The sequence below is a fragment of the Antennarius striatus genome, chromosome 19, assembly GCF_040054535.1.
Source record: "Antennarius striatus isolate MH-2024 chromosome 19, ASM4005453v1, whole genome shotgun sequence".
Classification (NCBI taxonomy): Eukaryota; Metazoa; Chordata; class Actinopteri; order Lophiiformes; family Antennariidae; genus Antennarius; species Antennarius striatus.
Window position 1 is genome coordinate 17,752,571 of NC_090794.1, and position 27,817 is coordinate 17,780,387.

At 43.4% G+C, this 27,817-nt stretch overlaps 2 protein-coding genes across 2 annotated transcripts in view; one reads left to right on the forward strand and one right to left on the reverse strand.

The window, feature by feature from the left end:
- The first annotated feature begins 753 nt into the window (after positions 1–753).
- LOC137613416 (12-(S)-hydroxy-5,8,10,14-eicosatetraenoic acid receptor-like) lies at positions 754–7,350 on the forward strand. The gene is made up of 3 exons (XM_068342627.1): positions 754–1,178; positions 2,384–2,789; positions 3,512–7,350. Exons 1-3 carry the CDS (start codon positions 1,024–1,026, stop codon positions 3,977–3,979), a joined length of 1,029 nt encoding a protein of 342 aa, XP_068198728.1. The 5' UTR covers positions 754–1,023; the 3' UTR covers positions 3,980–7,350.
- Positions 7,351–7,496: 146 nt separating this feature from the next.
- The window catches only part of msraa (methionine sulfoxide reductase Aa), a 30,626-nt gene continuing 10,305 nt past the window's right edge, over positions 7,497–27,817 (reverse strand). The window contains exons 2-6 of the mRNA XM_068342628.1: positions 24,251–24,319; positions 23,027–23,146; positions 18,316–18,420; positions 17,145–17,251; positions 7,497–8,119 (exon numbers count right to left, since the gene is read on the reverse strand). Coding sequence (XP_068198729.1) covers positions 7,961–8,119; positions 17,145–17,251; positions 18,316–18,420; positions 23,027–23,146; positions 24,251–24,319 — 560 coding nt within the window. The 3' untranslated portion in view covers positions 7,497–7,960. The remainder of the gene's footprint in view (positions 8,120–17,144; positions 17,252–18,315; positions 18,421–23,026; positions 23,147–24,250; positions 24,320–27,817) is intronic.

Genomic DNA, 27,817 nt, shown 5'->3' on the forward strand with positions numbered 1-27,817 from the left:
AACAAACTCACGGGCTCATGTTTGTGTCCCACCCCACTGCAGCTCTGATGTACGGTCATAGATATTGATCACAGTCTAAAACTCAACGCATGTAATGTAGCTGTGGAAAGATGAAAAACATGTATGTTTTTACATACATGAAGTTTCCGGTGAAGTCTTCCTTATATTAGGAGCAGGAATATAATTCTACATTTACAATATTTTATATATATATATATATATATGTGTGTGTGTGTGTGTGTGTGTGTGTGTGTGTGTGTGTGTATATATATACATACACACATACACACACACACACACACACACACACACACACACACACACACATATATATATATATATATATATATATATATACATATATATATATATATATACATATATATATATATACATATATATATAATTGCACTTCTCTAGCTATTTAAAGTCATGTATGATCTGTTTTAACAGGTGACTGGTCATGGTCTTGCATCATGGGGCCAGACGTGTGTCGACATGATGACTTCACCTGAACATTGTCATCATTTCTGCTGGGAAAACACCGTGACCCACTAGTTCCCACTGACTTCTCTGTATGTATCATTAGATATTCCATCAGCACTCTGATAAATCCTTTAGCATCAAAAAAAAAAAAAAAATTAGGCAGCATCAGCGCTGCTCAGTCAGACGAGCGTGTTCCTCTAAACCACACCTCCAGCTGATTATAAACGAGGGTTTGGCCTCAGCCTCACTCACAACGGCTCGACTGCTTCACGCAGTGTCTTTTCTCTGCTCTTCCTCAACGCCTTCCAGTTTGCTCAACATGTTTCCTCTACATGTTTTGGCATGGCCAGCCAAGTCTTGACGGCACTCAGGAATCACAGCAGGAGGCTGTTGACTTTGACGGGGAAAGAATCTGCAGCCACCTCCTAAACGAAGGATTAACTTTGGATATTTGTTCAGAAACTGTTCCTATTGCTTCTTCAGACAGCTGCTTCTACAGACTTCTACAGCAGCTGCTTCACTACTTCCACCAGTTTCATGTCGAACCTAACAAACATGAGTACAAATCAATCCATTGATCACTGCCAAACACCCAATGAGATCACATATGAGGTTCTGTCCTGGCTGATGGCTGTGGAGTTCATGCTGGGTCTGCCTCTGAACCTGTCAGTCCTGTACATCTTCATCTTCAGGTATGGAGAAACCATCTCTTTATCATCACCTTTTCCTTGTTTTCTGTTCCAAGTCTTCAAATTAAAACGTTTTCAGAGGAAGGGAACTGGGCAGCGCTCCAACTCGTACTGAACCTGAACTTGTTTCTGTGAATCATCAGTTGGCAGGAGTCTGTGATGTTAGAATGTTAGAATGTTCACGTAGAGGTGGTGACCTGTTCAAAACCATTAGACTCATTCTTATAAGAATGGTAATTTCATGGCTGTTATCAGGAAGAAGTCCCTAATAAATCATCCCTGAAATGAGCACAAGCAGATTCAGACATTATAAACATCCTGTTTGCAGTCACATCTGGATTTGCTAAGAGTAGATGTTCACAGGAAAATAAAGCTTCTCCAGCACTGAGATGATGAACTAAACTCAGTCCTTAGAACAGCTTAAGAACTGCTGACAGTGAAACCGACAGAGACAGATTTACAGGGTAACTGAGAATGAGAGAGAAGCTTAGAAAGCTTTGATTGGTGGAGAAGTTCTGACCCATCCTAACAGAACCTGGATTAAAAAGAGAAGTGTGTGTCGCTTTGTGAAACACAGGTAACGATTTACACATTAAACTGGGAACACTTTAACCAGCGTTCAATGTTCCTGTTCAACTACTGTACCCACCCACACACACACAAACACACACAAACACACACACACACACACACACACACACACACACAGACACACACACACACACACACACACACACACACACACACACTGCAAAACCAAACCCATAACAAGGCAGTCAGAGATTGCAACATCCTGCGAAGGGTAGGTCAGGGTACCCTGAAAGTAGGGTAGGTCAATTAGCTTTGACCATAGATCAAGTCCATAGATCCATTGACCATAGATCAAAGCTAGTGCATGGCTTTGATCTATGGTCCATTACTAGCTTTGATCTACCTCTGCACTAGCTTTGACCATAGATCAAAGCTAGTGCATAGTTTTTCAAAGCACTGTTTTTGATCTATGGTCTTACTCACATTGGCCTTCTCCCTCGTCTTTCTATCTTATCCGGTTTGGAGTGTACAAAAGTTGAAATTTGACCTTGACATACTTTTCTCAAGGTCAAGGTCCTCATCTCATCCTCGTCCCCTTTGCTGCCTGAGTCATGTGCTTTTTGTTTCATCTTTCTATCTGCAACGGTTGCAAAGTCTATTCTTTGCCTCCTCTTCAGGTTTAAGTTCTGGAAGAACAAGAGCATCTTCCTGTTCAACATCGTGGTGGCTGACTTCTTGCTGGTGGCCTGTCTTCCTGTCAAGGCCTACCACTACCGACACAACCTGAGGCGCAGCCAGGACCCCGTGGCGTGTAAGACGATGCTCTTCATGCTGTTCCTCAACCGAGGCGCCAGCATCGCCTTCCTCATCACCCTGTCCCTGGATCGCTACTTCAACGTGGTCCATCTGGGACGGAGGAACTGTGTGAAGATACTGAAGAAGTCTCCTCAGATCTCCATCATCATCTGGCTCCTCCTGCTGCCCCTCACCATCCCCACCATGGTCAAAACCTTCGAGTGTTGCAACAGCCACGGCCGTGAAGTCGGGACGTATTATCACGATGTGACGGACACCTTCAGAGAGGTACCACCTTCACCTCTCTGTTCTACGTAGACGCGTTTTGTTTGGCTTTAAACATTCAGTTTTAGTAGAAACAATAAAAGACGATCACGCTGGTTTCACACACCTGTGGTTAGTGGCACTCCGACCGTCGGACGAGTCCGTTGGTTTTAATCTGATCTCTGAAGGCTTCCTGCCCTTCTGTGATCACCTCAACCTCTGTGGACTTTCCCACTCCAACACATCAATACTTCACTGGCGACTATTATTTTCATTTTCTGACATTATGACTCGACCGATCGTGTAAATATTAACCTGATGATGAATAAAGCCTTAGCTGCTGATATTTAAAGTTTCCGTGATTCAAAGCATTTATCTCTTTAGTATCTTTAAAGTATAACGTTTTTAACTACAGCAAACAAAAAAAAAAGATAATTCAATCTTCCTCTTAAAATGTACTTTATGATTTTTTTTTTTGTTATGTGACAACTTGAACATTTTGCCATCACAATATTGTATCATGGCCCTGCGATGAACTGGCGACTCATCCAGGGTGTACCCTCGCCTCTTGCCGTAGCGAGATGGGATCGGCTGCAGCTTAACCTGTGAAGAAAAGACAACTGCGATGGTCTTGTAGTTCATACATTCACACTATAGTCTATCACCAGACGGAGTTGTTGGGTAAAGTTCTTCTACTATTGTGTTCTCCTGGATCTGAGAAACCTTCCTTTTCATTTCCCCCCCAGATCGTCTTCTTCTCCCAGATCCTCGTCCCGTACATCATCCTCATCTACTGCACGACGCGCATCATCAACCGTCTCAGGAGGAAAACCGTGGGAGAGAAGGCCAAACTGCAGAGGGCGGTGTGGGTGGTCATGTCTGTGGTGGTGGTCTTCTCCTTCTGCTTCCTGCCGTGCGCCATCGCCAGGGCGGTGCTGCTGAGCTTCAGGCTGATGAAGCGGCAGGCGGAGGAGGACGTGGCGGTCCAGGTCTACGACAGCCTCATGGTCCTGTCCTACCTGGACTGCCTGCTGGACCCGCTGGTCTACTGCTTCTGCAACTCGGGGTTTAAAGACTCCTACATATCCACCTTCTTCCCAGCGTTCCTCCAAAAGAAACTGCTGAATACTGACTTGGGGTGGAGAACAACAACAACCACCACGACACCGGTATCTGGGAATAGAACCATCACTCTGCCACTAACAGAGACCTGACGTGGGATTAAACCATCTCAGACGGGAACAGACTCTTTACTTCATCGCTTCTGCTCACATAGATAAAAGTTTTCTCTGACTTCTCTGGAAGATTAGATTCTGAGAAAGGAGGTCCGCTCACATCAGATGCCCCGATGTCCCTCGATAGCCCCCCTCCCTCCAGGAGACAGTCGTCTATCTGCATCTCTGTAATCTGATCAAACCAGCAGCGGTACAACTGCTGCAAACGCTTGAGTGAAATGCACTCTGTTCATCTCTAGTTGTAGTTTGTTTTTGAATATCGCTCCACACTATGATCCAAATGTGGTCCTCACAGAAAACCCCAGCAAGACTCACATCCTACCATTTCTTTGTAATTCTTGTCTGTGTTCAAATTTCACTTTATTCTCATTTTGATCACCATTTAAAGAATTGAAGCTTGTGCAGGTGCATAAGAACCACTTCTACGTGTTATTGTACGACCTAATCCATACCTAATAATGACGTGCTTCGTAAGAGACTCTCAGTTAAGGCTGGCAGCTAACAATTAACCCACACAGGTAAATATGTAAACACTGGTGCAACAAAAGAAACCAGTCGAGGGAAGAAAACCCCAGAAAGGTGTCGGCCGTAATTGTGCACACAGGTCTGTACTTGTGCACACAGGCCTGGGGAGGGCTGTTCAGCCAGAAAGGCAACAATGTGTTGACGTGAAGGACAAATAAGGACTGACGGGGTTACAAAAACCCGTCTGGATCGCTCCAGCGGCTTCATTCAATGTGGCTCTTAAATCATTAATCAGTGCTTTGTGGAAATTTGTTGTATTTATTAGTATGTTACAGTAGTCCAGTTTTGTATGCACACACACACACACACACACACACACACACACACACAAACACACCAGTATTTAGAGAATGTTCTAAACGTGTGCGGACTATAAAAACATGGAAGCCTGTTTAATCCGTCCTCATCCACGCCGTTTACAGTGGGTTAAATCGTCTGTGTCCACCCACCCACTGAAGAGCTTTGTGTACTGCTTCAGTAAATATACAGGACCAGGTGAAGCAGTGGACGGTTTCTTCTTCCAGAAAACTTGGCCAGAGTTTGACGACTGCTGATAATGAAACTGATCAAAACCCCACCGTGAGGAGCCATTAGTGTAAGACCACCATTATTTGTTAGTGCAGGTTTAAACCAAACAGGGACACATGAAGGAGGACAGCGCTGAGTGCTCCAGATGGACCTCTGGGGAGGAGACAGGTTCTTCTTGTCGACTGGACATCAGTGTTAGTGTTGCTGTCATCCTTGCAGACTGGATCCAAGCCCTGTCTGTGTTTGTAAATGCTGTAATGGCTTCGTGTCTCAACCACAACCTGAAAACACTTTGAGGGATCACTGGGGAGTCTGAGTCCTCTAAAGAACCACAGTTTGCACCAAAGTTTTCTCCTCAACTGGATGGGGTCTGCTGAGAAGAGTCAAATATTCCTCTGGAAACTACTCAGAAAAACTTTCTGGATCGGATCAATCAGCTTGTACAGAGGCTGTGAATGAACTAAAATCATTTTACAGGAACATGATCCCAGGACTGTGGAACATATTGTCAGTTGTTTTACAGAACAAAGTTTTGTTGTAAGAACAATTATACTTTCAGTGGATATGCGTGGAAACTCTAAATATGTAGATCCGTTAGAGAGTCAGACTCTGATGGTTTGGACACGTCCAGAGGAGAGATGCTGAGGATGTTGGTGAAAGGGTGATGAAGATGGAGCTACCAGGAAAAAGGACAAGAGGAAGACCAAAGAGGAGGTGGATGGATGTAGTGAGGAGGTTAGAGAGGAGGATGAAGAAGACATGGAGAAGGACAACACGCTATGGAGACGCCTAAAGGGACACGACCAAAGGTAAAGACGAGTGAACTAAAAGACACATCACCAAACTATGAGAGGATGGATTGATCCATGTGCTGATTCATGTCTAACATGGACTCACCACCAGATGGCAGCACAGACATGTGATGTAACCAGGAACAGACTCAGAGAAGCTGGAGAATTATTACTGTGAACAGGTGGTGGTGGAGTGGATTTAGAACCGTACCACTGATGTTCACATCTTCAGATCTGAAGAACAGTATCTCTGTTTTAAAGTGGGCTGAACGTCTACATGCAGAGCAGGTTTCATCACTAATGTCTGTGGAGGTCAACCTGAAAATAGAACTAAACAATTTTTAAAAATCTGTTCGATCCTCTCCTATAGAGACAAAACTGAGCAAAAAAAAAAAACGCCCCAAAAAATGACTCACGGAGCCAATCTCCCAATAACACCTGGTGGTGATGCTGGATAGACCAATCAGGTATCTCGTCAGTTTCTTGTGCCACAGAGTCAAATCCAGATACCGTCAAACAGCAGCATGAGGGGCCTTTTAGTGTATAGATACCAGTGTAAAACGGTATACATGCAGAAACAATACTAGAATTCCACTGGGAAAAATGGAAGTTTTGTTGGCGTCATCCTCATTGAAAGTATGTCTGATCAGCCATTTCTTATAGAACTTTTATCATCAATACTGATCAAGTCTTCATCCGACCAACAGCAAAGCTTACTGTACTTTCACCCATCTTCATCAAGCCCAGTGGTTTGGCTTCGTCCTGTAATGCAGCACAGATCCAAGATGGCGTCCTGCCACTTCTAAAGAGACGTTCATCCTGTGCTCTGGTGCTTTTATTTTCTTCTGTGTCATGGTGACACACTTTGGACGGCTCGGCTGCAAACACACAGTCCTCCGCCAAAACACTGAAAACACACCGATGATGATTAACAGGAAGACCAGAGGAGTCATGGCTGGAACACGATGGCAGGCAAAGGTCGGACGAAGGAGGTCGTCCAACCAGCCATGACGGTCAGCTCAGACGCACCAGGAGACACGAGGACGTTTCCTTTGGTCTCACACGCTCCATATTTCTTCTTTATTAAATATTCATACATAAAGTGGATCCTAGATGTAAAATTCTCGGAAATAAAAAAAAAAAGACATTTCTGGTTTTTTGACGTTTTTATCGTGCTTTACCTTCCTGCATAATTTAAGAAGCAAACGGCATCAGAGTCAAAGCAGAGTCCTCTTGAATTATCGTTTATAAAGCAGCAGCAGGAAAAAGGCTCCAAACCATCCTGAATTCTTCAGTATTTCTTTTTTTTTGCGGAAATCTTCAACCGTGTTGTTAACGATAAATTAACACATTCACTGCATCTATTTAAAAAAAATACATACAGTAAATGTATACGGGTTTTTATTGTGGAACAGCTGGAAAAAGAAAGTTTCTAACCTTTCTTCCAGTACACTTATAATCAAAATACAGGAGACCCTAAAGGTTTAATCCATTCTGTGACCAAGTTTGTATCTCAAACAAATTTTGTCCTTTTAAAATCTGAGATAGTAGTGGCAGAATGGATTAAACTCATGTCTTAAGGTGCTACTGTATTTTGATGTAAAGTGACGTCTCGTATCTCCAGGTTCTATTCTACTCACATATTTTCAAGCAACGCTCAAGTCATTTTATTTAGTTTCATTAAAAGCATCAGAACAGCGCTTCAATATTCTCTTCAACCTCCCCGGGAAGAAGAAAACATTTTGGACACCTCACCCTCCACCATGCATGTTATTTGGTGTGTGTGTGTGTGTGTGTGTGTGTGTGTGTGTGTGTGTGTGTGTGTGTGTGTGTGTGTGTGTTTGGTGAAAATCACTGCAACTGAAAAAGAATAATCTGACAGAATTCACCCGTTTAAGGGCTCAGTGTGAATGGTTCAGCGAAGAGCGCCTCCTAGTGGCAGAAGTCGGTGCTTTGGGTGGATGTTTCATCCCATTTCAAACTGGTGTGAAATATTTACCAGTGGCCTGACAACACAGAGGAGATACAACAGCTGTTCCTGACATGAACATGTTAGAGAGACCCCGCACACCTTTAGCATCTGTTAGCATGTCAAAGCACATCCTTCTATCTCGGCCTAGTTTCCTATTGGACAGGAGACTCCGGTTCCTCTCAGACCGCAGTAGCCCTCAGGGTTCTTACTGAGGTACTGCTGGTGGTAATCCTCAGCGTAGTAGAACGGCTTGTCTGCTGCTATTTCTGTTGTAATCGGACCAAAACCACCCTCCGTCAGCAGCTGGAAGAACCAGAGACAGACAGAATTGGATTACAGGAATAAAAATATGATCTGAACTGACAAAAAAACCCAAACAAACACAAGAAACCCCAAACCAAATAGAGACACAAAAAGTGAAAACTTCTGCATCACAGAAGGGAATCACTTTTAACAGCGACTCGGCAGGAACGTGTGATGGCAAACTAGAATAACATTTATGATGGGGAAAAATTTTAAGATTTAATCTACCTTAAGAGGAATAAAGCTGATGAACCAGATGATGAAGTTATGTGAAAGAGTAGTGGAAGCTAGACTAAGGGAAGAAGTGAACATTTGTGAGCAGCAGTATGGTTTCATGCCAAAACAGAGTACTACAGATGCAGTATTTGCTTTGAGGATGTTGATATGTGTACATGTGTGTGAATGAGAGGGACCCAAGTGGAAGAGTGAGGTTACAGGGAGAAGAGATCAAGAAGGTGGAGGATTTGAAGTACTTAGGGTCAACAGTCCAGAGCAATGGAGAGTGTGGAAAAGAGGTGAAGAAGCGTGTCCAGGCAGGATGGACCGGGTGGAGGAAAGTGTCAGGTGTGATGTGTGATAGAAGAGTTTCAGCTAAAATGAAAGGAAAGGTGTACAAAACTGTGGTGAGACCAGCGATGTTGTTTGGTCTAGAGACAGTGTCACTGAGGAAAAGACAGGAGACAGAGCTGGAGGTAGCAGAGATGAAGATGCTGAGGTTCTCTCTGGGAGTGACCAGGAAGGATAGGATCAGGAATGAGTACATCAGAGGGACAGCACATGTTAGAGGTTCAGGAGATAAAGTCAGAGAGGCCAGACTGAGATGGTTTGGACATGTCCAGAGGAGAGATAGTGAATATATTGGTAGAAGGATGCTGAGTTCTGAACTGCCAGGCAGGAGGCCTAGAGGAAGACCAAAGAGGAGGTTTATGGATGTAGTGAAAGAGGACATGAAGGTAGTTGGTGTGAGAGAAGAGGATGAGAAGACAGGGTTAGATGGAGGACACTGATTGGCTGTGGAGACCCCTGAAGGGAAAAGCTGAAAGGAAAAGAAGAATCTACCTCAAGAGAAAAATGACCGTCAATCTACCAAACATAGTGAATATCTCCGACTGAATAACAAAGAACTGAGTCCAATTTTAGGAGAAAAACACAACAAGCTCCAGTTTGTGGTTCTGTAAAAAACAGACAAATCACTAGAATTAGTCGGTGATGGCACCTTCTCCTCCTCCAGATAGAAACTCCACAACCAGATGGTGTGTGGGTAAATTAGAAAACAAAGAAACATGGTGAGCATGACACACACACACACACACACACACACACACACACACACACACACACACACACACACACACACACACACACACACACACACACACACACACACACACACACACACACCACGGGGGGTGTTTTGCTGTTTCTTTATCATGCTTGTTTTTATTAAACCCTTTATTAGATTTGACATTTTCAGCTTTTTAAATAAAGTTTTTCAGCAGATTGAATATTTTTGAATTCTGAAAAAATTCCTTAAGTCCGTCTCTGAATAGATCTTCAGCATCTTCATCGTCAATTCGTTCCATTAAGCAGAATGAAGACCCTGAAGCAGTGCTAACATGAGAGGAAACAAGCTAAAAGAGGAACACATTATAAAAACGATAAATCAGTTTCAATGACTTGCTGATAATCAATTCAAACCAACAAACTTTGATTCCTAATATTTGTGTTGACGAATAATTGAACACAACTGAATCACATTGCGTTCACTCATTCACATTCAGCACACACCTGATCAATCTGATGATACCTAATCAATCACACTGCATCGTATCCATCAAACAACATGGATCATCTGACCACCAGGGGCATCAGTGTTTACCTCACTGAACACATCCATCACCCCTCCCTCCAGACCTCCATCCACAGCCCACAAGCCCCAGGGAGTCTCTGGTCTGAACCCTCTGTTGACATGGAAACCACTAGAGATCCATATATGTCCAGTCTGTCTACCACACACTACCTGATGCAGTGCGTTTGTACTACGACTGTTGAGTCATGCAGTACATTTGTACTACGACTGTTGAGTCATGCAGTACGTTTGTACTACGACTGTTGACTCGTGCAGTACGTTTGTACTACGACTGTTGAGTCATGCAGTACGTTTGTACTACGACTGTTGAGTCATGCAGTACGTTTGTACTACGACTGTTGAGTCATGCAGTACGTTTGTACTACGACTGTTGAGTCATGCAGTACGTTTGTACTACGACTGTTGACTCGTGCAGTACGTTTGTACTACGACTGTTGAGTCATGCAGTACGTTTGTACTACGACTGTTGACTCGTGCAGTACGTTTGTACTACGACTGTTGAGTCATGCAGTACGTTTGTACTACGACTGTTGAGTCATGCAGTACGTTTGTACTACGACTGTTGACTCGTGCAGTACGTTTGTACTACGACTGTTGACTCGTGCAGTACGTTTGTACTACGACTGTTGAGTCATGCAGTACGTTTGTACTACGACTGTTGAGTCATGCAGTGTGAATCTGTTCAGTGGAATCACATCCTGGTGCGTTCAGGTGCATCATCACCTGATTCTTTGTGTCTGTGATGGCGACTGTAAACTGGCTAGCTAACGGCAGGCGGTGGGTTTTCAGTTTGCCATCAATTTCCATGAAACTACCGGTATCAGGACACACACTTGGTATCCTCTGAAACACAGAACTTTGGATTGTACGGTAGACTGAATTTATGGAGGAGGGCAGTTTCATTGCTGTACTCTCAAAGCCTTCCATTGGCTGACGCTGGAACTCCAGAATTCTGTTGTGTGAAGGTGAAAACATACAGAAATAAACGTGAGCGAAGCAACAACAGTTGTCAAACTGGAGCTGATCGGAAAGTTGTATAAATATGATTAAAAAACATCTCCTGCAGACGAGTTTACTCTTCTTCTCCTCCTTCGGTCATGTCCCGTTAGATGTCTCCACAGAGTGTTGTCCTTCTTGAGGACAACAAATGTAATTACAAATGTAATTTCCCCTAGGGGATCAATAAAGTGTATCTTCTTCTTCTTCTTCTTCTTCTTCTCCATCCTCCTCTCTAACCTCCTCACTACATCCATCCACCTTCTCTTTTGTCTTCCTCTTGTCCTCTTTCCTGGTAGCTCCATCCTCATCACCCTTTCACCAACATCCTCACCATCTCTCCTCTGGACGTGTCCAAACCATCAGAGTCTGACTCTCTAACTTTGTCTCCAGAACGTCTCACCTTGGCTGTTCCTCTGGGGAACTCCGTTCTGAACCGATCCAACCCGATCACTCCTAGAGAACCTCAACATCTTCATTTCCTCCAGCTCCACTTCCTGTCTTCTTTTCAGCACCACTGTCTCTAATCCGTCCATCATAGCTGTCCTCAACAGTGTCTTCTAAACTTCTAGCAGACTCTTCTGTCCCATCAGACACCTGACTAAAACAGGTTTACTCTCAAGTTGTAAGATTCCTGTTTTGAATGCACTTCCATTTAAAGTGGAAAAAAGCTCCTCAGGGAAATTCCAATAAGTTCTATTTATATATAGAACCAAAAACAATCAGACTTGAAGTGTTGCCGGGTAATTTCACACATTGGTGCCTCTAATAGTTAGTGAGAGGTAATTGTTTGAAAAGCATTTTAACTCCATTGACGTCAGTGCTGGAAACTTGTTCAGGAAAATGTGAGCAAACAAACCCAGAGGGCTCACCAAGCTCCTCCAAAAGAAAATAAAAGATATAAAAGATCTAACGTTGGCAAGTTGAACTTTTAATGGACAGCGTTTGCTCCCTGCTGCTTGATTCATCACTTCCTGCACTGACACCATGATTTAATTTGAGTAAGTTGAGTGGAGGTAGAACACAGCAGTTGTTCAGAACGAGACTCTCCTCTCAGCAGCAGTTTGTGAGTCAGAGTGGACAGTCCGAGTCGTCCATACAGCCCAAACACTTCTGCACACCCCTCCGACAGAGAGCTGAGAATAGCATCAAGGGAAATCAAAAATGATAGTTGAAGAGCGCAAATGAACTGTCTGCTTATTTAGAAACAGTCATAATCACATTTTATGAGTGTGAACAGGTCCTCTTTACTCCAGATGTGTGCTTTGTAGAAGCTACAGACCTCTGATATGTCTCCATACTAACCCAGCGAAGGGACGAGCTGCAGACGGGTTTTCTGTCCGGATTCTTTTTTAAATTTGCATCTTTGGGAACGTTTTGTGAAGGGAGGGTGTGTGTCAGGACAACTAAACAGTCCACTACTCCATTCTGGATTCACTGCAAACCAGATCTGAATAAATCTTCCATCATGGTCAGACTCTACTCTCCTGTGTCTTCTTTGGTCGGAGGCCCAAAAATAAATCCTGAGTCTTTTGAGATACGAGCCGTCGCTCTCTCCATATCTTTAGTCAACATGGGAGAAAAATCTACGATACGAGTCGTGCTTCAGGACACCACGGCTAGTTGGTGGATGGATACAACATCCGTGAGACCGGATCTCGTTCTTTACCACGTGTTGGTGGATGGATACAACATCCGTGAGACCGGATCTCGTTCTTTACCACGTGTTGGTGGATGGATACAACGTCCGTGAGACCGTATCTCGTTCTTTACCACGTGTTGGTGGATGGATACAACATCAGTGAGACCGGATCTCGTTCTTTACCACGTGTTGGTGGATGGATACAACGTCCGTGAGACCTATCTCGTTCTTTACCACGTGTTGGTGGATGGATACAACGTCCGTGAGACCGTATCTCGTTCTTTACCACGTGTTGGTGGATGGATACAACATCAGTGAGACCGGATCTCGTTCTCGTTGCTGGAGTAAAGACGTAGCTCATGTGTTCACCTGACTTTTGCCTTTTTACACTCTTTATCATTGTTTAACTAATATATAATTAATTATACATAGGTAAAGTCTACGTGTCTATAGGTTGATTAAAAATGTTTTTTTTAATAATTTATTTTGGGCTTTTTTTCCAAGGCTGGAATGGATTAAAATGATTTTAGTTATTTTAAATGGAGAAATGTTCGACTCTGTCACGGAACAGACTGAACTGGTATGGAGGTTGGACTGCACCTCCTGTGAACTGGAGTCAGAAGCAGCAGCTTGACTCCCGTTTAAAGCCAACAGGACATTTTGGTGGACTCTTCATTCACGCTGATGACCATCGATAGCTGAAGCCAGCGAGATGAACATTAACATCGGTCCAGAAGTACACGATTAGTCACAATGATTGCATTTCCCATTCCACTGCTCTGGTGGCACCCCCACACACACACTTTTCAGCGCCTCATGTATTTGTTTAGGCTGGCCCTGCTGCTGTGTTAGCATCCTGCTATAAATGCATAATTTACAACCAGTAATTTGCATGTCAGAGAAGTTGATTTCTCATTTGAAATGCAAATATTTCAACTGCGCTGGTAAAGCAGGGAAATGTGAACAACGCTGATAAGAACCTACTGAGAGACGGACGCAGGAACGAAGAACCTGCAGGGGGAACAAGGTGCAGCTGGAGGGTAAAAAGAAGAAGGATGACGGAAACAGAAGGAATGAACAGCAGCTACTTGTTTGAAGAAGTAAATGTGAAGGTTTGTGAGAGAGACGCCCAAACAATGACCTCCTGCTTCAGTACCCAGCATGCACTCTGCCAGTGAGCACACATGATTACATAAGGAAAGCATGGAGGTACGAACACACACACACACAGACACACACACAGACACACACACACACTGATTCCACCAGCCACATGCAGTGAACACCCTAATGATGGGTGTGAGTCCAGAGAAAAGGGAGGAGGCTCTTTTCTTGCTGCAGACATCCACCAGCCGCCTGCAAGGTAATTTTCTGCAGTAGTGTTGTAACACACACACACACACACACACACACACACACACACACACACACACACACACACACACACACACACACACAAATTCCCAATCACTCTCTGTGGGAACAAGACAATCAAGCCAGGCGCCGTCCACATCCTGACTCTACGTGAACCAGACCGCTCTATCAACCATTCCTGAATGTCCTCTCTGCATCTTCTTTCAGTCCTCCAACGTTTTCCATGTGTTCACGCATGAACGCATGACTGAATCATACAGTGTCTGACTGTGGGGAGCTGACATAGATGGGTGGAAAACACAGATTGAGGTGTTTCAGGTGAAAATCCTCTCTACTGTGATTCAGGTTACATTTGCAAGTCGTTTGGAGGATGGAGAAACAGTGGGTAGCGAGCAATAGCAGCAATAGCTCCAGGGGGGAAAGGGAAGGAAGTCACTTCAAAAGGAATGACTCCAATAAAGCATTTTCAGAGCACACATTTATTTACAGGTGCTGCACGAACGGACGCAAGGTCGATGTATAGAGGTGAATGCAGAGGAGTGATGCTGAGCCTTCAGACTCACTGCGCCGTGGATACACAGGACTTCAGCCCACATATATAGACTTAGTGTCGAAGGAGATATACGTCTACAGACGTTAAGAAACCCAACAAATGTGAACAAACCTCACAGTCAGTGTCTGCATATGTGTGTTTACTAGATCTGCAACTAAAGAGATTATTGTGGAGGACAGATTTAAGGCCCAGATGGTTTGGCATGGAGTGTGTTTGCTACAGGCCAACTGCTCACACACACACACACACACACACACACACACAGACACACAGACACAGACACAGACACACACACACATACACACACACACACAGACACACACACAGACACACACACACACACACACACACACACACACACACACACAGATTGGAGAGGGTGGGGGAAACAATCTGGTGAGAAAAAACTAGAGAAACCTAGAAAGATTGATGGAGAGATTCTAGACATCAACCGAATCCTTCTATAGAACCGAAGAACAGCTGAACACTGAAAAAACAATGATTGTCCAGGACACACACACACACACACACACACACACACACACACACACACACACACACACACACACACACACACACACACACACACACACACACACACACACACACACACACACACACACACACACACACACACACACACACACACGATCAAGACTCATCTTCTCTATTCTCTATATACTAAATACTAGTTCTGTCACCACTTTAATCATAAAGGCTTTTTATAACGAGAATAAATACAGGTAGTCCTCAACATATGAACATCTGACTTACATCTATAGATACTAAATACTTCCGTCATATCACGCTCCTCCAACACTCGTCTCTCCCTCTTGTTACGTCCCGCTTCAAAGCGGTGATGTATTGTAATGTCAGTGTTCATCTGTCTGTCTGTCCGTCCACCAAATATCTTCACAACCGCTGCAGATAGAGAGATGAAACAAAAGCACATGACTCAGGCAGCAAAGGGGATGACAATGAGATGATGACTTTGACCTTGAGAAAAGTAGGTCAAGGTCAAATTTCAATTTTTGTACTCTCAGGAACCGGATAAGATAGAAAGACGAGTGAGAAGGCCAGTGTGAGTAAAAGCTAGTGCTTTGATCAATGACAGTAGGTCAGAGCATTAGCTTTGACCTATGCAAGTAGGTCAGGGTAAAAATTTGAATTCAGGGGTGTCGTGGGATGTTGCAGTCTGTGACTGCATTGGTTCTAGTTTGTATCTGTGAGCATCCCAGAGGCTTCATACCTCGGATACTTTACTATTTATCAGGGCTCTTATCGCTGCTCTTTTGTCCTGCATAAAAGAAAGTTAAGATTTTTCTAGCTTGGGACTTTCAATTTAGCAGTCATGTATTCTGTATTAGCATCCGAAGGAGCTAATTTAAGAAAGTAGTCATGTGACCGAGGCAAGCATCTTGACCAGCATCAAGAGTGAGTCTAAAGGGAAGTTACATTTGTGACAGACGGCGCTCAACACACTAAAATATTGCCTGTCCTTTCCACTGGATTAGTTGCATGATATTTGTGCTTCTGTACTTTGTTTCTATAATTCCTTGTCATCATATAGCTCAACTCAACACCAGAGGGAACAAAGTATTTGTTCAAAAACAAATATAAAATCTGATCCAACACCCCTTCAGTCTGGTTTCCTACTAGGCTCATCTGCACATGTCAGCGACTTCTCTGGTTTATGTCCAGCGAATGGCCTTCCAGGGCCTGAAACATCCGGCCACTATAACAACCTGCATGAAATTAATTTTACAATTATCTTAGCATTAGGACACTTTTGGGAAACAGACTGCTGGTCGTTGGGAAATGTAATGAAGCTATTTCATCAGACTCTAAGCCTCTCTCAGGTATGCATGGTTCATATTGTTGTGATAACGGTCCAACACGTCTCCTTCGAGGCTATGATGATGTTTCTAACACTCCACTCCAGAGGCTCAACGTGAGTGTCGTCACTTTCTGTCTTATGAAGATTTGATGAAACTTAAAAAGCTGCAAAACATCTGAAAAGGGCTCGACACAAACTACCTGGTATTCCCAGAGCACTCGATTAGGACCTCCAATCCTTTTAAATGAACCCTGGAGCCCAGCTTCCGCTCATCACACCGGTCAGGGTTTCTTTCACATGTCAAACAGCTTCAGTGTGATTCAGAGACCAGTGATGAGGAGAGACAGAACTCAAGAAGCAGAAATAAAGACCTGATCAGACAAACCCTGAGAACACAAACAGCAGCAGAGAAAGATAAAACAGAAAGAAGAGAAGGAAGGAAAAGACTAGGGCAAGACCAGACTCCAATAAAATAAAAAAGAATAGAAGAGTAACCTCCTCCTTGTCAGTTTCCATGGAAACAAGCCCTGCTGGTGGGATAGTGGTGCAGAAGTCTTAGCAGGAGAGAGTTCAGAAGAGGGAGTGTGTGAAAATCTTCTTCTTGTGTGTGTGCTTGTGAGACAAAGGAGCAGCAGCAGAGGGGAACACTGGGAAATGAAGTCCAATTAAATGAGAAGAAATAATGATGGCAGACCAGAGAGAAGGAGGTGTGCATAGAGAGCAGGACATGACGGAGGGATTAAAGGCTGGTACCTTCTGGTACTGGTCCTTGGAGGCCAGAGCTTCCTCCAGATGCTGCTTTGTGTAGGTGTAGATGGTGGAGCGGTAGGGCGTCCCAATGTCGTTCCCCTGTCGCATCCCTGAACACACACACACACACACACACACACACACACACACACACACACACACACACACACACACACACACACACAAACCATCAAGCTTTCATCTGATGAGGGGACCCTTCCTCCTCAGTCCTGTCATCACACAATCAGTTCACAGCATCTCAAAATAAAATAGAATCTCGAGATACAAGTTTAATCCATTTCTAACTCAACTCCAAAGTCAGACAACATTTCTCCACTTACAATAACTAAAATAAGTTTAGTCCGTCCTAATCTTGTTATAAAAAGACATTTATAGTATTTTTCGCACTATAAGGCGCACTGGATTATAAGACGCACCTTCTATGAATGGCCTATTAAAACAACCCATTCTCATACATAAGGCACACTGGATTATAAAACACATCTGCGAACTCATCTTCAAAGAAAATCCATTTTAAAACTTTTTTCATATGTAAGGCACATTGGATTATAAGAAATTGAGAAAATTAAAGGCTTTTAGGTGCCTTGTAGTGCAGAAAATACTGTATATCAACCAATAGACATGAAGACTTTACCTGTGTATAGTTAATTATGTTACATGAAAAATGAAAAGAATGAAAAGAAACGCAAAAGTCACGAGAATCCAAGAGCTACTTCTTTACTCCACCAACAAGAACGAGATCCGGTCTCAGCTGATGTTGTATCCATCCGCCAACCAATTCTTAATATACTTTAGTAATCCCCAAAGGAAAATTAAGAGAGTGGTGGTGTCCTGCAGCACAGCTGGTATTTTCGTTCGTATCTCGTATCTCGAGGTTCTACTGTATATAACCTGTCTGTCATGGTAGAACTGAGCGCTGCCTTCGTGAACTGTACACATGCATCCTCTCATCCAGCTGTCAGCCTCTCCATAATGTCTGGTTAGCCTCTTAAGGACTGCACCTCCAGAGATATTAATGGGTGTCCATCAGGCCCACACCATACTTACAGTATCAATGCAATCTTTTAGATCATCTACATTAATATCTACCCAAACAAGTGTCCGTTCTACTCCAGAGGACTAGCTCGGAACGTGTCTGGAGCTGAAGCTGTACCTTGAGTCGGGTCGTGACTTTCCCAGAAAACTTTGAGAAGGTTGGCAAAGCTGATCTGTTCTGGATAGAAGACGACTCTCACCACCTCAGCGTGGCCTGTCCTTCCTGAAAAACACAAGATCTGAGCATTTATGTTTGACTCCATAAAACAACGCTATCTGATGTTGTATCCATCGGCCCACACGTTGGTAATATTAAGAACATTTTAAGTCTTGGGCTGGGAACCGGAGGGTGGACGGTTCAAGACCTGTGTGGACCAAACATTTCAGAGTGTGACCTGGCAGTAAAGAGGTGTCAGTTCACCTCCTGAGCACTGCCGAGGTGTTCACTGAAAATATCCCCACTGTGGGACAAAAAAAGATGATCTTATCTCAAATTAACAGACGGTTTGTTCAACTATGGTTCCCAGAGAACTTGTGTTGGTGATCTGTGATTCAACCCAAAACTCAGGATCGAGTCAGCAAGCTGACCTTCAGTTTGTTTTTCAGAGGTCAAAATTTACCTCAAGCTTAAAATGCTTCAGTGTGTGTCCTTGAAATGCTCACATTAGCCCAATATATATATATATAATGTAAAAGCAGTAGTAATAAATGATTCTTCTTATGGACAGACAGATAGCAGCTGCTGCTGGTAATGAGTGTGACCCATTACGCTTCACCTCATCTTCCTCCTGCCTCTCATTCTACCTCCTCTCTTATCTCTCTCTTTCTCTATCTATCTCTCTGTCTTATTACTTTTTTAATATCAGGAGTTATGGATTTTTACCGTAGATATTGGCGAAGTGAGACAAAGCAGAAGTCGATATTAAATTAATGCCTCACCAGGCTGATCTCACAGGAATAAATTCATCTTGGACAATATGAGAAATAAAGTGGTGCTTGGAACCTGAACAGAGGATGAAGCTGCAGAGAGCTGATGTCCACAGAAAGTACATTTCAGGGTAAAGTAAACTTTCATCCTCTTTACATCTCAATTAAAACACAACTGTGTTGATTATTTTAGTCTAAATGATGGTTCCCCCTGGGGGTAGGGTTCACCCCTGTCTATACGGAGGAAGATGTTCTACAAGGGCCGACTAGCTCAGTCTTGGGCTGGGGACCAGAGCGTTGCCGGTTCAAGACCCATGTCGGGCAAAACTTTCGGAGTGTGACCTGGCAGTGGGAGGTGCGAGTTCACCTGCTGAGGACTGCCGAGGTGCCCTGGAGAAAAGCAATGCCCCCTTCATAACTAGCTCATTGGGGCCAACATGAAGGAGCTGCCAGCTGCTCTACCTCCCCATCACTTGTATGACCTACAGGCCCCTTGTGTGTGTGTGTGTGTGTGTGTGTGTGTGTGTGTGTGTGTGTGTGTGTGTGTGTGTGTGTGTGTGTGTGTGTGTGTGTGTAATATATACACATATTCACTGCTGAAAAAAAATACACAATATATAGTGCTGTCATGCAATTAATAAAATGTATCTAATTACAGGTTTTGTAATTAATTAATCTAATTAATTGCATTTTAATCTCATACCTACTGAAGGCCCCCAAATAAAGAATTTGAATTCTAGGACATTACAATATTGTAATGCATGACTAATCAATAGAATACACCAAGAAGAGAAGATTTGAAATCCACATTTTTATTGGTTAAGTGTACTTTATTAATGAAATTCAAAAGAAAAAAGGTCAAGAACATCAGCAAACCAATGAGGCCAGGTGCAAAATGTAAAATGTAATACGAATACAGTTAAATTAAATAAATACAATTCAGAAATAAAATAATCTGAGTCTCAAACAGGCACAGAAGCAGACTCTCAATCAGAATGAATATAAAGCTGACTCAATACAGCAATTCACCATGAATAGTAGAACATGTCTCTGAATAAGGAAACTAAATAGTAAGATGTCAACAGGCTTTTCCTTTAAAGGGTAAGAGAATGTTCAACTCTGTGTCCTTCACATGTTTTACATTTAAATGAAACGTTAGGCTGGAGCTGCTTCAGTGATATGAAGATTCTCTTTAACCAAAGGTACAAATCACTGCGTTTTTGTTGATAGTCCGTCTTTGTTCTTTTTAGAAATAAACTTTCCTCCCAAAGGTCCAGTGGTCTTGCCTCGCTCTCCTGTGTCGCGTCCATCTCTGTTGTCAGTAAACCTGCTTCTGACTAGTGGAGCAGGTAGGAAGTGACGTCACTGCAGCCTACGGGTCCCTCAATGGGACAAATTTAAAATGCTTGTGCATTGACGTGCCACTCCCGATTATTTGCGTAAATTTTTATAGCGCGTTAATTTGCAGCGTAATTAATTAATTAATAATAATCTAATTAACGCGTTAAACTGACAGCCCTAATAATATACAGTGGTACCTCTACTAACGAACGTCTCTACTTACGAAATTTTTTATGTACGAAATGCCTCAACAGGAAAATATTACCTCTAGTTACGAAAGAAATTTCGACTTACGAAAGGTAAAAATACAGTATTGGCTGATACTCTCAGCTCCCACAGGTTCCTTAACGCAACATTCTTATAGCTGCTCTGCCATTGGCTATTACCTAGCATCCTGGCATCCCATTGGCTCAGAGGGACCTCTGTGTGGAGCTAGATAGGTGTCTATGCAGCGTCCTCGTCAATCGGCCCTCGACCCATGAGGTGTTCTGATAGTTTTAGGTAAATATATTAACTTTTAGAGTATTCAACAAAAGGAAGTTTAAGGAGTTTAAGGCATTGCGTGGGTGGTTGGAGAAGTTCAGAAGGAGGACTGGAATTCACTCTGTTGTTCATGGGGGGGCAAGAGGGCATGAACCAAAGAGGACAAAAAACAATGAGGACAGCAGTTAAAAGGTAAATGACCGTCATTTTTATTCTTTACTCTATTCTTTGTTTTTTACATTATGCACAACTCTCATTTATTGTGTAATAATCTAGTCGTAACATGTATTTGTTACATGTTTTGATGCATTTTTATGCTTTATAGAACATTTATGTCTGAATTTTTGGGGGCTTGGAACGGACTAGGACATTTGCATGGAAAACTCAGCTCTACTGATGAAATTTTCTACTTACGCAAATTCTTCCAGAACCAATTAATTTCGTAAGTAGAGGTACCACTGTATTAATTTTTTTGACACCTGAAACAGCAGGTAACTGTGGGGGTGGGGGGGTGGGGAGCGCAGCTTAGACTTGTGTATTCTGTCTGGGCGGCTGAACAGAAAGGCACCAGCGTTGGGGTTGAGTTTACAGCTGAGAGCTGTATTCATTGAATGGCATATTTTAAAACTGTTTTTATATATAAGGCACACTGTCGGTTTTTGAAACAATTACAAGCTTTTAGGTGCGGCGTATAGTGTGGAAAATACTGTATATATATATACTGTATATGCATGTGACTAACTACGAGTGTGTGCTGGAGTGGACTAATCATTTCCCTACAGGGATTAATAAAGTTGATAACATTACAAGTACAGGTAGTCCTCGACTTAAAAACACAACTAGTTCCTAGAGCCTGTTTGTAAGCTGAATTGTTTGTTAGTTGTCATTTATTAAATTTCAATCTATAATCTCTATCTGAGCTCATTTAAATGTCATTCCTACTCATTCATTCCTTCATCTTCTACCGCTTTATCAGCTGTGGCGGGTCACGGGGAGCTGGAGAACATCCCAGCTGACTAGGGGCGTGTGGCTCCGCGGCGCCACACAAAGACACAGACAAACACGCATGCACACATCATATTGACCTACGGTCAATTTGGACTGGCTAATTAACCTGTACCGCATGTTTCTGGAGGTGGGAGGAAGCCGGAGAACCCGGAGAGAACCCATGCAGAGGACATGTAAACTCCAGAAAGGGCAACAGCAGGACAATAGTTGGATATGGTGGCACAGGTTTGTTCATATCTCCAAATGTTTGTAAGTAAATGTCAGTAAGTTGTGGCCTACCTCTAATTCTGAACAAAGTGAAACAGAAAATCATCCAAAAACTTCGTAGAGTGATGAAAAGTTTTCAGTACTACTGTTTCTAACAAAGGCAATCTGGTACTTTTTATTGGAAGCATGCTAGCACACAAAATATCAATACAGCAGCAAATCTTTTCACAATGTGATTGCTTTACATGGAGAGTGTGAAAGAGTAAAACTAAGTTAGACAGGAAAGGAGACAGGTGGTGAAGCAGGTATAATGAGTCGCTGTGCACTGGGAGGTCTGGATATTCATCACTCACACACACACACACACACACACACATACACACACACACCTCAGGCTGGTCAGGCATCAATAGAAGCCTTATGCATACCCCAGTATAATAGGGCCTGGGGGAAATTATTCACTCTTCTGTTTTCTGTGTCTTGTTTTTCCATCTATTGCTGCTCAGTAGATAACATACTACCAGGACACCATGTAGGAGAAAAATAAAAGACCAGCCCTTATTAGTCCCGGGGAAGTTGGAAGTTGCAGCCTTACAGGACTGAAGGGGGTAGAAGGCCTCAACAAAAAGAAGATATAATAAATACACCTTTGTGGACTAAACAGTTGAATTAAAGTTTCTTCTCATGAGAGATGTTCCACATGTAAACTGATATTATTGATCTGATTTGTTGCTTTTGGCAGCCCTAAAGAAGGACATGTATGGAATAGGACATGTTCTTCATCAGGGTTGGGCACCTGTGTGTGTCTGTATGTGTGTGTGTGTGTGTGTGTGTGTGTGTGTGTGTGTGTGTGTGTGTGTTACCTGTGCAAGTTTCCCTGTAGGTGGCGTTGGGTGTGAATCCTCCTGCGTAGCCTACTTGGGTGGAATAAACCCCTTTTTGTCTCCAGAACTTCCGTTCTGCTCCCCAGAAACAGCCCATACCTTCAGGAGAAGACGCAGAAACACGATACAGACGTCATCGATACGGTTCACGTATCATGGAAACAAGATCACGCTCTGATCACAGCTGGTCTACGCTGGACGTAAGGAGCCGCAGACGCTGGTGAAAAATAGAACTATTTCGAGAACTATTTCTAGTTTTTCAAATATGACATTTTGCTGTATTTCTTTGACTGAAAAGTGGATAAAAAGATAGACTGGTTGAGCTAGCATGTCAGTAGTTAATACAACATAGCTATCTCTTAGAAGGAGTTAGCATACCTCTGTTGAGCAATGCCTGATTTTATCATTTTAAAACAAAGTACAGTCGAACCTTGAGATACAAGTTTAATCTGTTCCATGACTGAGCTGTAAGTCAAACATCTTTTCCCTATTTAAAATAACTAAAATCATTTTCACCCATTCCAGTTTGTAAAAAAGCCCCAAATCCCCTAAATTATGAAACATGTTTTTATCAACTAATGGTCAAGCAGACTTTACCTGTGTATAATTAATTATATATAAGTTGTGTAAACAATGATAAAGAATGAAAAGAGACACAAAAGTCAGGAGAAAACATGAGCTACGTCTTTACTCCACCAACGAGAACGAGATCCGGTCTCACTGATGTTGTATCCATCCGCCAACATGTGGTAAAGAACGAGATCCGGTCTCACTGATGTCGTATCCATCCGCCAACACGTGGTAAAGAACGAGATCCGGTCTCACTGATGTCGTATCCATCCGCCAACACGTGGTAAAGAACGAGATCCGGTCTCTCTGATGTCGTATCCATCCGCCAACACGTGGTAAAGAACGAGATCCGGTCTCACTGATGTCGTATCCATCCGCCAACACGTGGTAAAGAACGAGATCCGGTCTCACTGATGTCGTATCCATCCGCCAACACGTGGTAAAGAACGAGATCCGGTCTCTCTGATGTCGTATCCATCCGCCAACACGTGGTAAAGAACGAGATCCGGTCTCACTGATGTCGTATCCATCCACCAACACGTGGTAAAGAACGAGATCCGGTCTCACTGGTGTCGTATCCATCCGCCAACACGTGGTAAAGAACGAGATGACTTGTGAACAGAGGACACTCACCAAAGATCACCATCTGTGTCTCCTCAGGGAACGGTGGAGCCGTCTGGTTCCCGTTGACATGATGTTTGGCTGCAGGAGGAGAAACAGAAAAATGTTAAGAACACCGAAATAATGAAGGAGGGTCGAACGCATGACGGCACGTACAGAAATAAATTAAAAGTAGTTGTGCGTCAAAAGCACACACACGAACGCTGAGGGGCTGCTGTGTCGGTGGACCGTCTGGACGATTCAGTCGTGTTCTCATCTTTGTGTTTTGGCGGCGCTGCAGCCTTGAGGTGAACAACAGAAGCTGCAGCTCGCCGCCGCCGCCGCTCTGTGCTTTAAACCTCACATCAGATAATGCGGTCAGGTCGTTCATTCCCTAAGTCCTCGTGTGAAATCAGTCCAGTGCAGCTGTGCTATCTGCGTCATGTCGGTGTTAGGTGTGAGACACTTTGACACGCAAAGCAGCGAAATGTGTGAAAACCGTCCAATCAGTGTCGTGCACACAGGTCCGAGTCCAACAAAGAGTGGCACCTAATGGTCTAACAGCTCCTGGTCTTCACTGGTCCCAGCACATCTCTTTGGATCTGCGTGTCTATTGGTTGATAAAAAACATGTTTGTTTTTCTTAATTTGAGGGGTTTGGGGCTTTTCCACGAGGCTGGAACGGATTAAAATAATTTGTTATTTTAAATGAAGACAATGTGTTAGACTTACGAGTTCAGTCACAGAACAGATTAAACCATACCTCCAGGTTCTACTCTACATATAATTTTTGACAAATTTTCTTTGTAACTGTGATTATTTCTCTTTTCTTGACCCGGTACGACATATCTACAGCGCCTCGCAGTTTGTCATTGCTTCTTCCAATCAGGTGACTGTTCAGTCCGAGGAGGAGAACTAGCTTCTCAGGCTAAAGGATTTTTCAAAGCATTGCAGAATGCTAACATTCACATGGAAATCCTCGTCATTGGAGCCCGTTGTTCAGACCAGCCTGAAGGACTGGTTTGAACTGATCCAATCCCAAAAGAATCAGTCAGTAAAGAACCACTGGAATTTAACATTCATTCATTCATTCATTTTCCGCCGCAGCGGGTCACGGGGAGCTGGAGCCTGTCTCAGCTGGCTTAGGGCGTGAGGCGGGGGACACTCCGGGCACGACGCCAGTGCACCGCGGAGCCACACACACAGACAACCATGGACACACACATTCACTCCTACGGGCAATTAGGACCGGCCAATCAACATGAAGCAAATGTTTTTGACATTTAACATCCTGTGTTTAATGTGGATACAGAAACATCCCCAGCAGTATTCTATGTGTGTGTGTGTGTGTGTGTGTGTGTGTGTGTGTGTGTGTGCATCCAGTCAGAACTTGCCTTTACTGGTCCCTCACGGCAAATATTACAGACACACACACACACACACACACACACATTCTCTCTCTCATTAGTATTCTGTCTGGACATATTGTCTTTCCCCTGTGACATTTGCATTTAAATTGTTTATCTCAGTGTACGTATGTTTGTGTGTGTGTGTGTGTGTGTGTGTGTATGTGTGTAGTATGGTTAAGAATAAAAAAGAGGCATTAAGCAGACTGTCTTTGTTTCCTACTGATCTTCCAGAGACAGAGGAGCCCTTGAACGTGAATACACACACACACACTTACATACATACACACACACACACACACACACACACACACACACACACACACACACACACACACACACACATTTAATTCTGGAGAATTCTAAATAGAAGACAATGAAAGCCACACCTTTTCACCAACACGTCTGTGTACCTGCTCTACCTGCCATCAGCTGGACCTCATTTGCATCAATCAGTCACCGTCGCGCAGCGAGGACGACCGGATGGTCGGCCACACCTGTGAGCACGACCATAAACACCACTGTCACTATAGTGAGTCAAAAATCAGTCCAGGAAGCTCCGTCACTTCATTTACGTACGGAAACTCTTCCTTCCAGCAAGTAAAGAGTCCAAGAAGACCAAAAATGCAGACTGCTTGAGGCTACGATGAAGGATGACTCGTTTCCCAAACACAGGAGATAAAAAATTAACAGCATTTCAAAAACATTTGTTTTGACTTTAGTTATCCTCTCTTTGACACACACACACACACACACACACACACACACACACACACACACACATTCTACACATATATAGGCATTTCTCTGGGGAGTAATTATTCCATGCAGCTCCTTTGAAATGCCTGTTCCCATGGCTGCCTTCATTTCTGTGGGAATGATAACAACGTCTCTGGCTGTTTAATTAAATTCATATTCTCGTGCGAGGTCGAAGGCAGCCGTATATTTGTGAGACTCCAGCCGTTGGTATTTTCTCAGCAGTGTTTAACCCTGTATGGTAGTGTGTGTGTGTGTGTGTGTGTGTGTGTGTGTGTGTGTTTTCTAGATAAAATTCATTTCATTTCAACCACAGGCTGACAGAAAACAGTTTTTGATTGTTGGTGCTGGACAGTCATTTTCTTCTATTTGATGGGAGAATGACGTACGAGAGGCTGGAAAGCGTTTCAGGACGCTTGACGTCACACAACTAGACACTCCGCTGTGTGTGTGTGTGTGTGTGTGTGTGTGTGTGTGTGTGTGTGTGTGTGTGTGTGTGTGTGTGTGTGTGTGTGTGTGTGTGTGTGTCTTGCCACAGATGTCACCATGATCAAGGCTTGTTTTATGATCAGACTTATTATTGTGACAGGGTTTAAGGACAGACGCGTGCACACACACACACACACACACACACACACACACACACACACACACACACACACACACACACACACACACACCTCCATTAGTGCTGCTCTATTTCCTTTCAGGCTGGTGTGTGATGCTTGCAGGGTCGCTGCTGTTTTATCTGCCGTCATAAATAAACAGGTTAGCAAAAATTAATTAATTTACAAGGAAAAAAATAAAAAACAACCAAAAGACTTCATCAGACGATTAAAAGTAGATTAATGATTCATTCAAGGTCCGTCTGACCACTTTCTACCAGTGCAGCATCGACCAGGGGACGAAATATCTTCACATCCACTCTCAAACCAGAGCTGAGTCAGGCTCTGGTCAGATCAGGTCACCAAGCATGTTAGAACACATCCCAGAATCACAGCATGTCTTCACAGGAACACCTGGAGACACCAGGTCACTCCCTGAACCACCAGGACAGCCATGAGCACCACGTTTCTTGTAGCTTCCATTGATTTGTCATGAAATCTATTCATTCTTTAAACCTTTGAAATGGTGATAAAAGAGCAGGTTCCCTCACTGGTTTGTTTTATGATCAGACTCAATGTGAACCAGAGACAGAAGCTAAAACGGTAAAACGCTCAATGAATGACAGCAATCTCTCCATTGGTGGTCCAGTCTGATCCACCATGGTGGACGGGCTGGACTCCAAACCATTCACCAGTGTGTCTTATCAAGGACATGACACACACAACCAGTTCCACCTGGAGCTGGTGTTGGTGGATGGACACAACACCAGTGAGACCGCATCTCGTTCTTTACCACGTGTTGGTGGATGGATACGACATCAGTGAGACCGCATC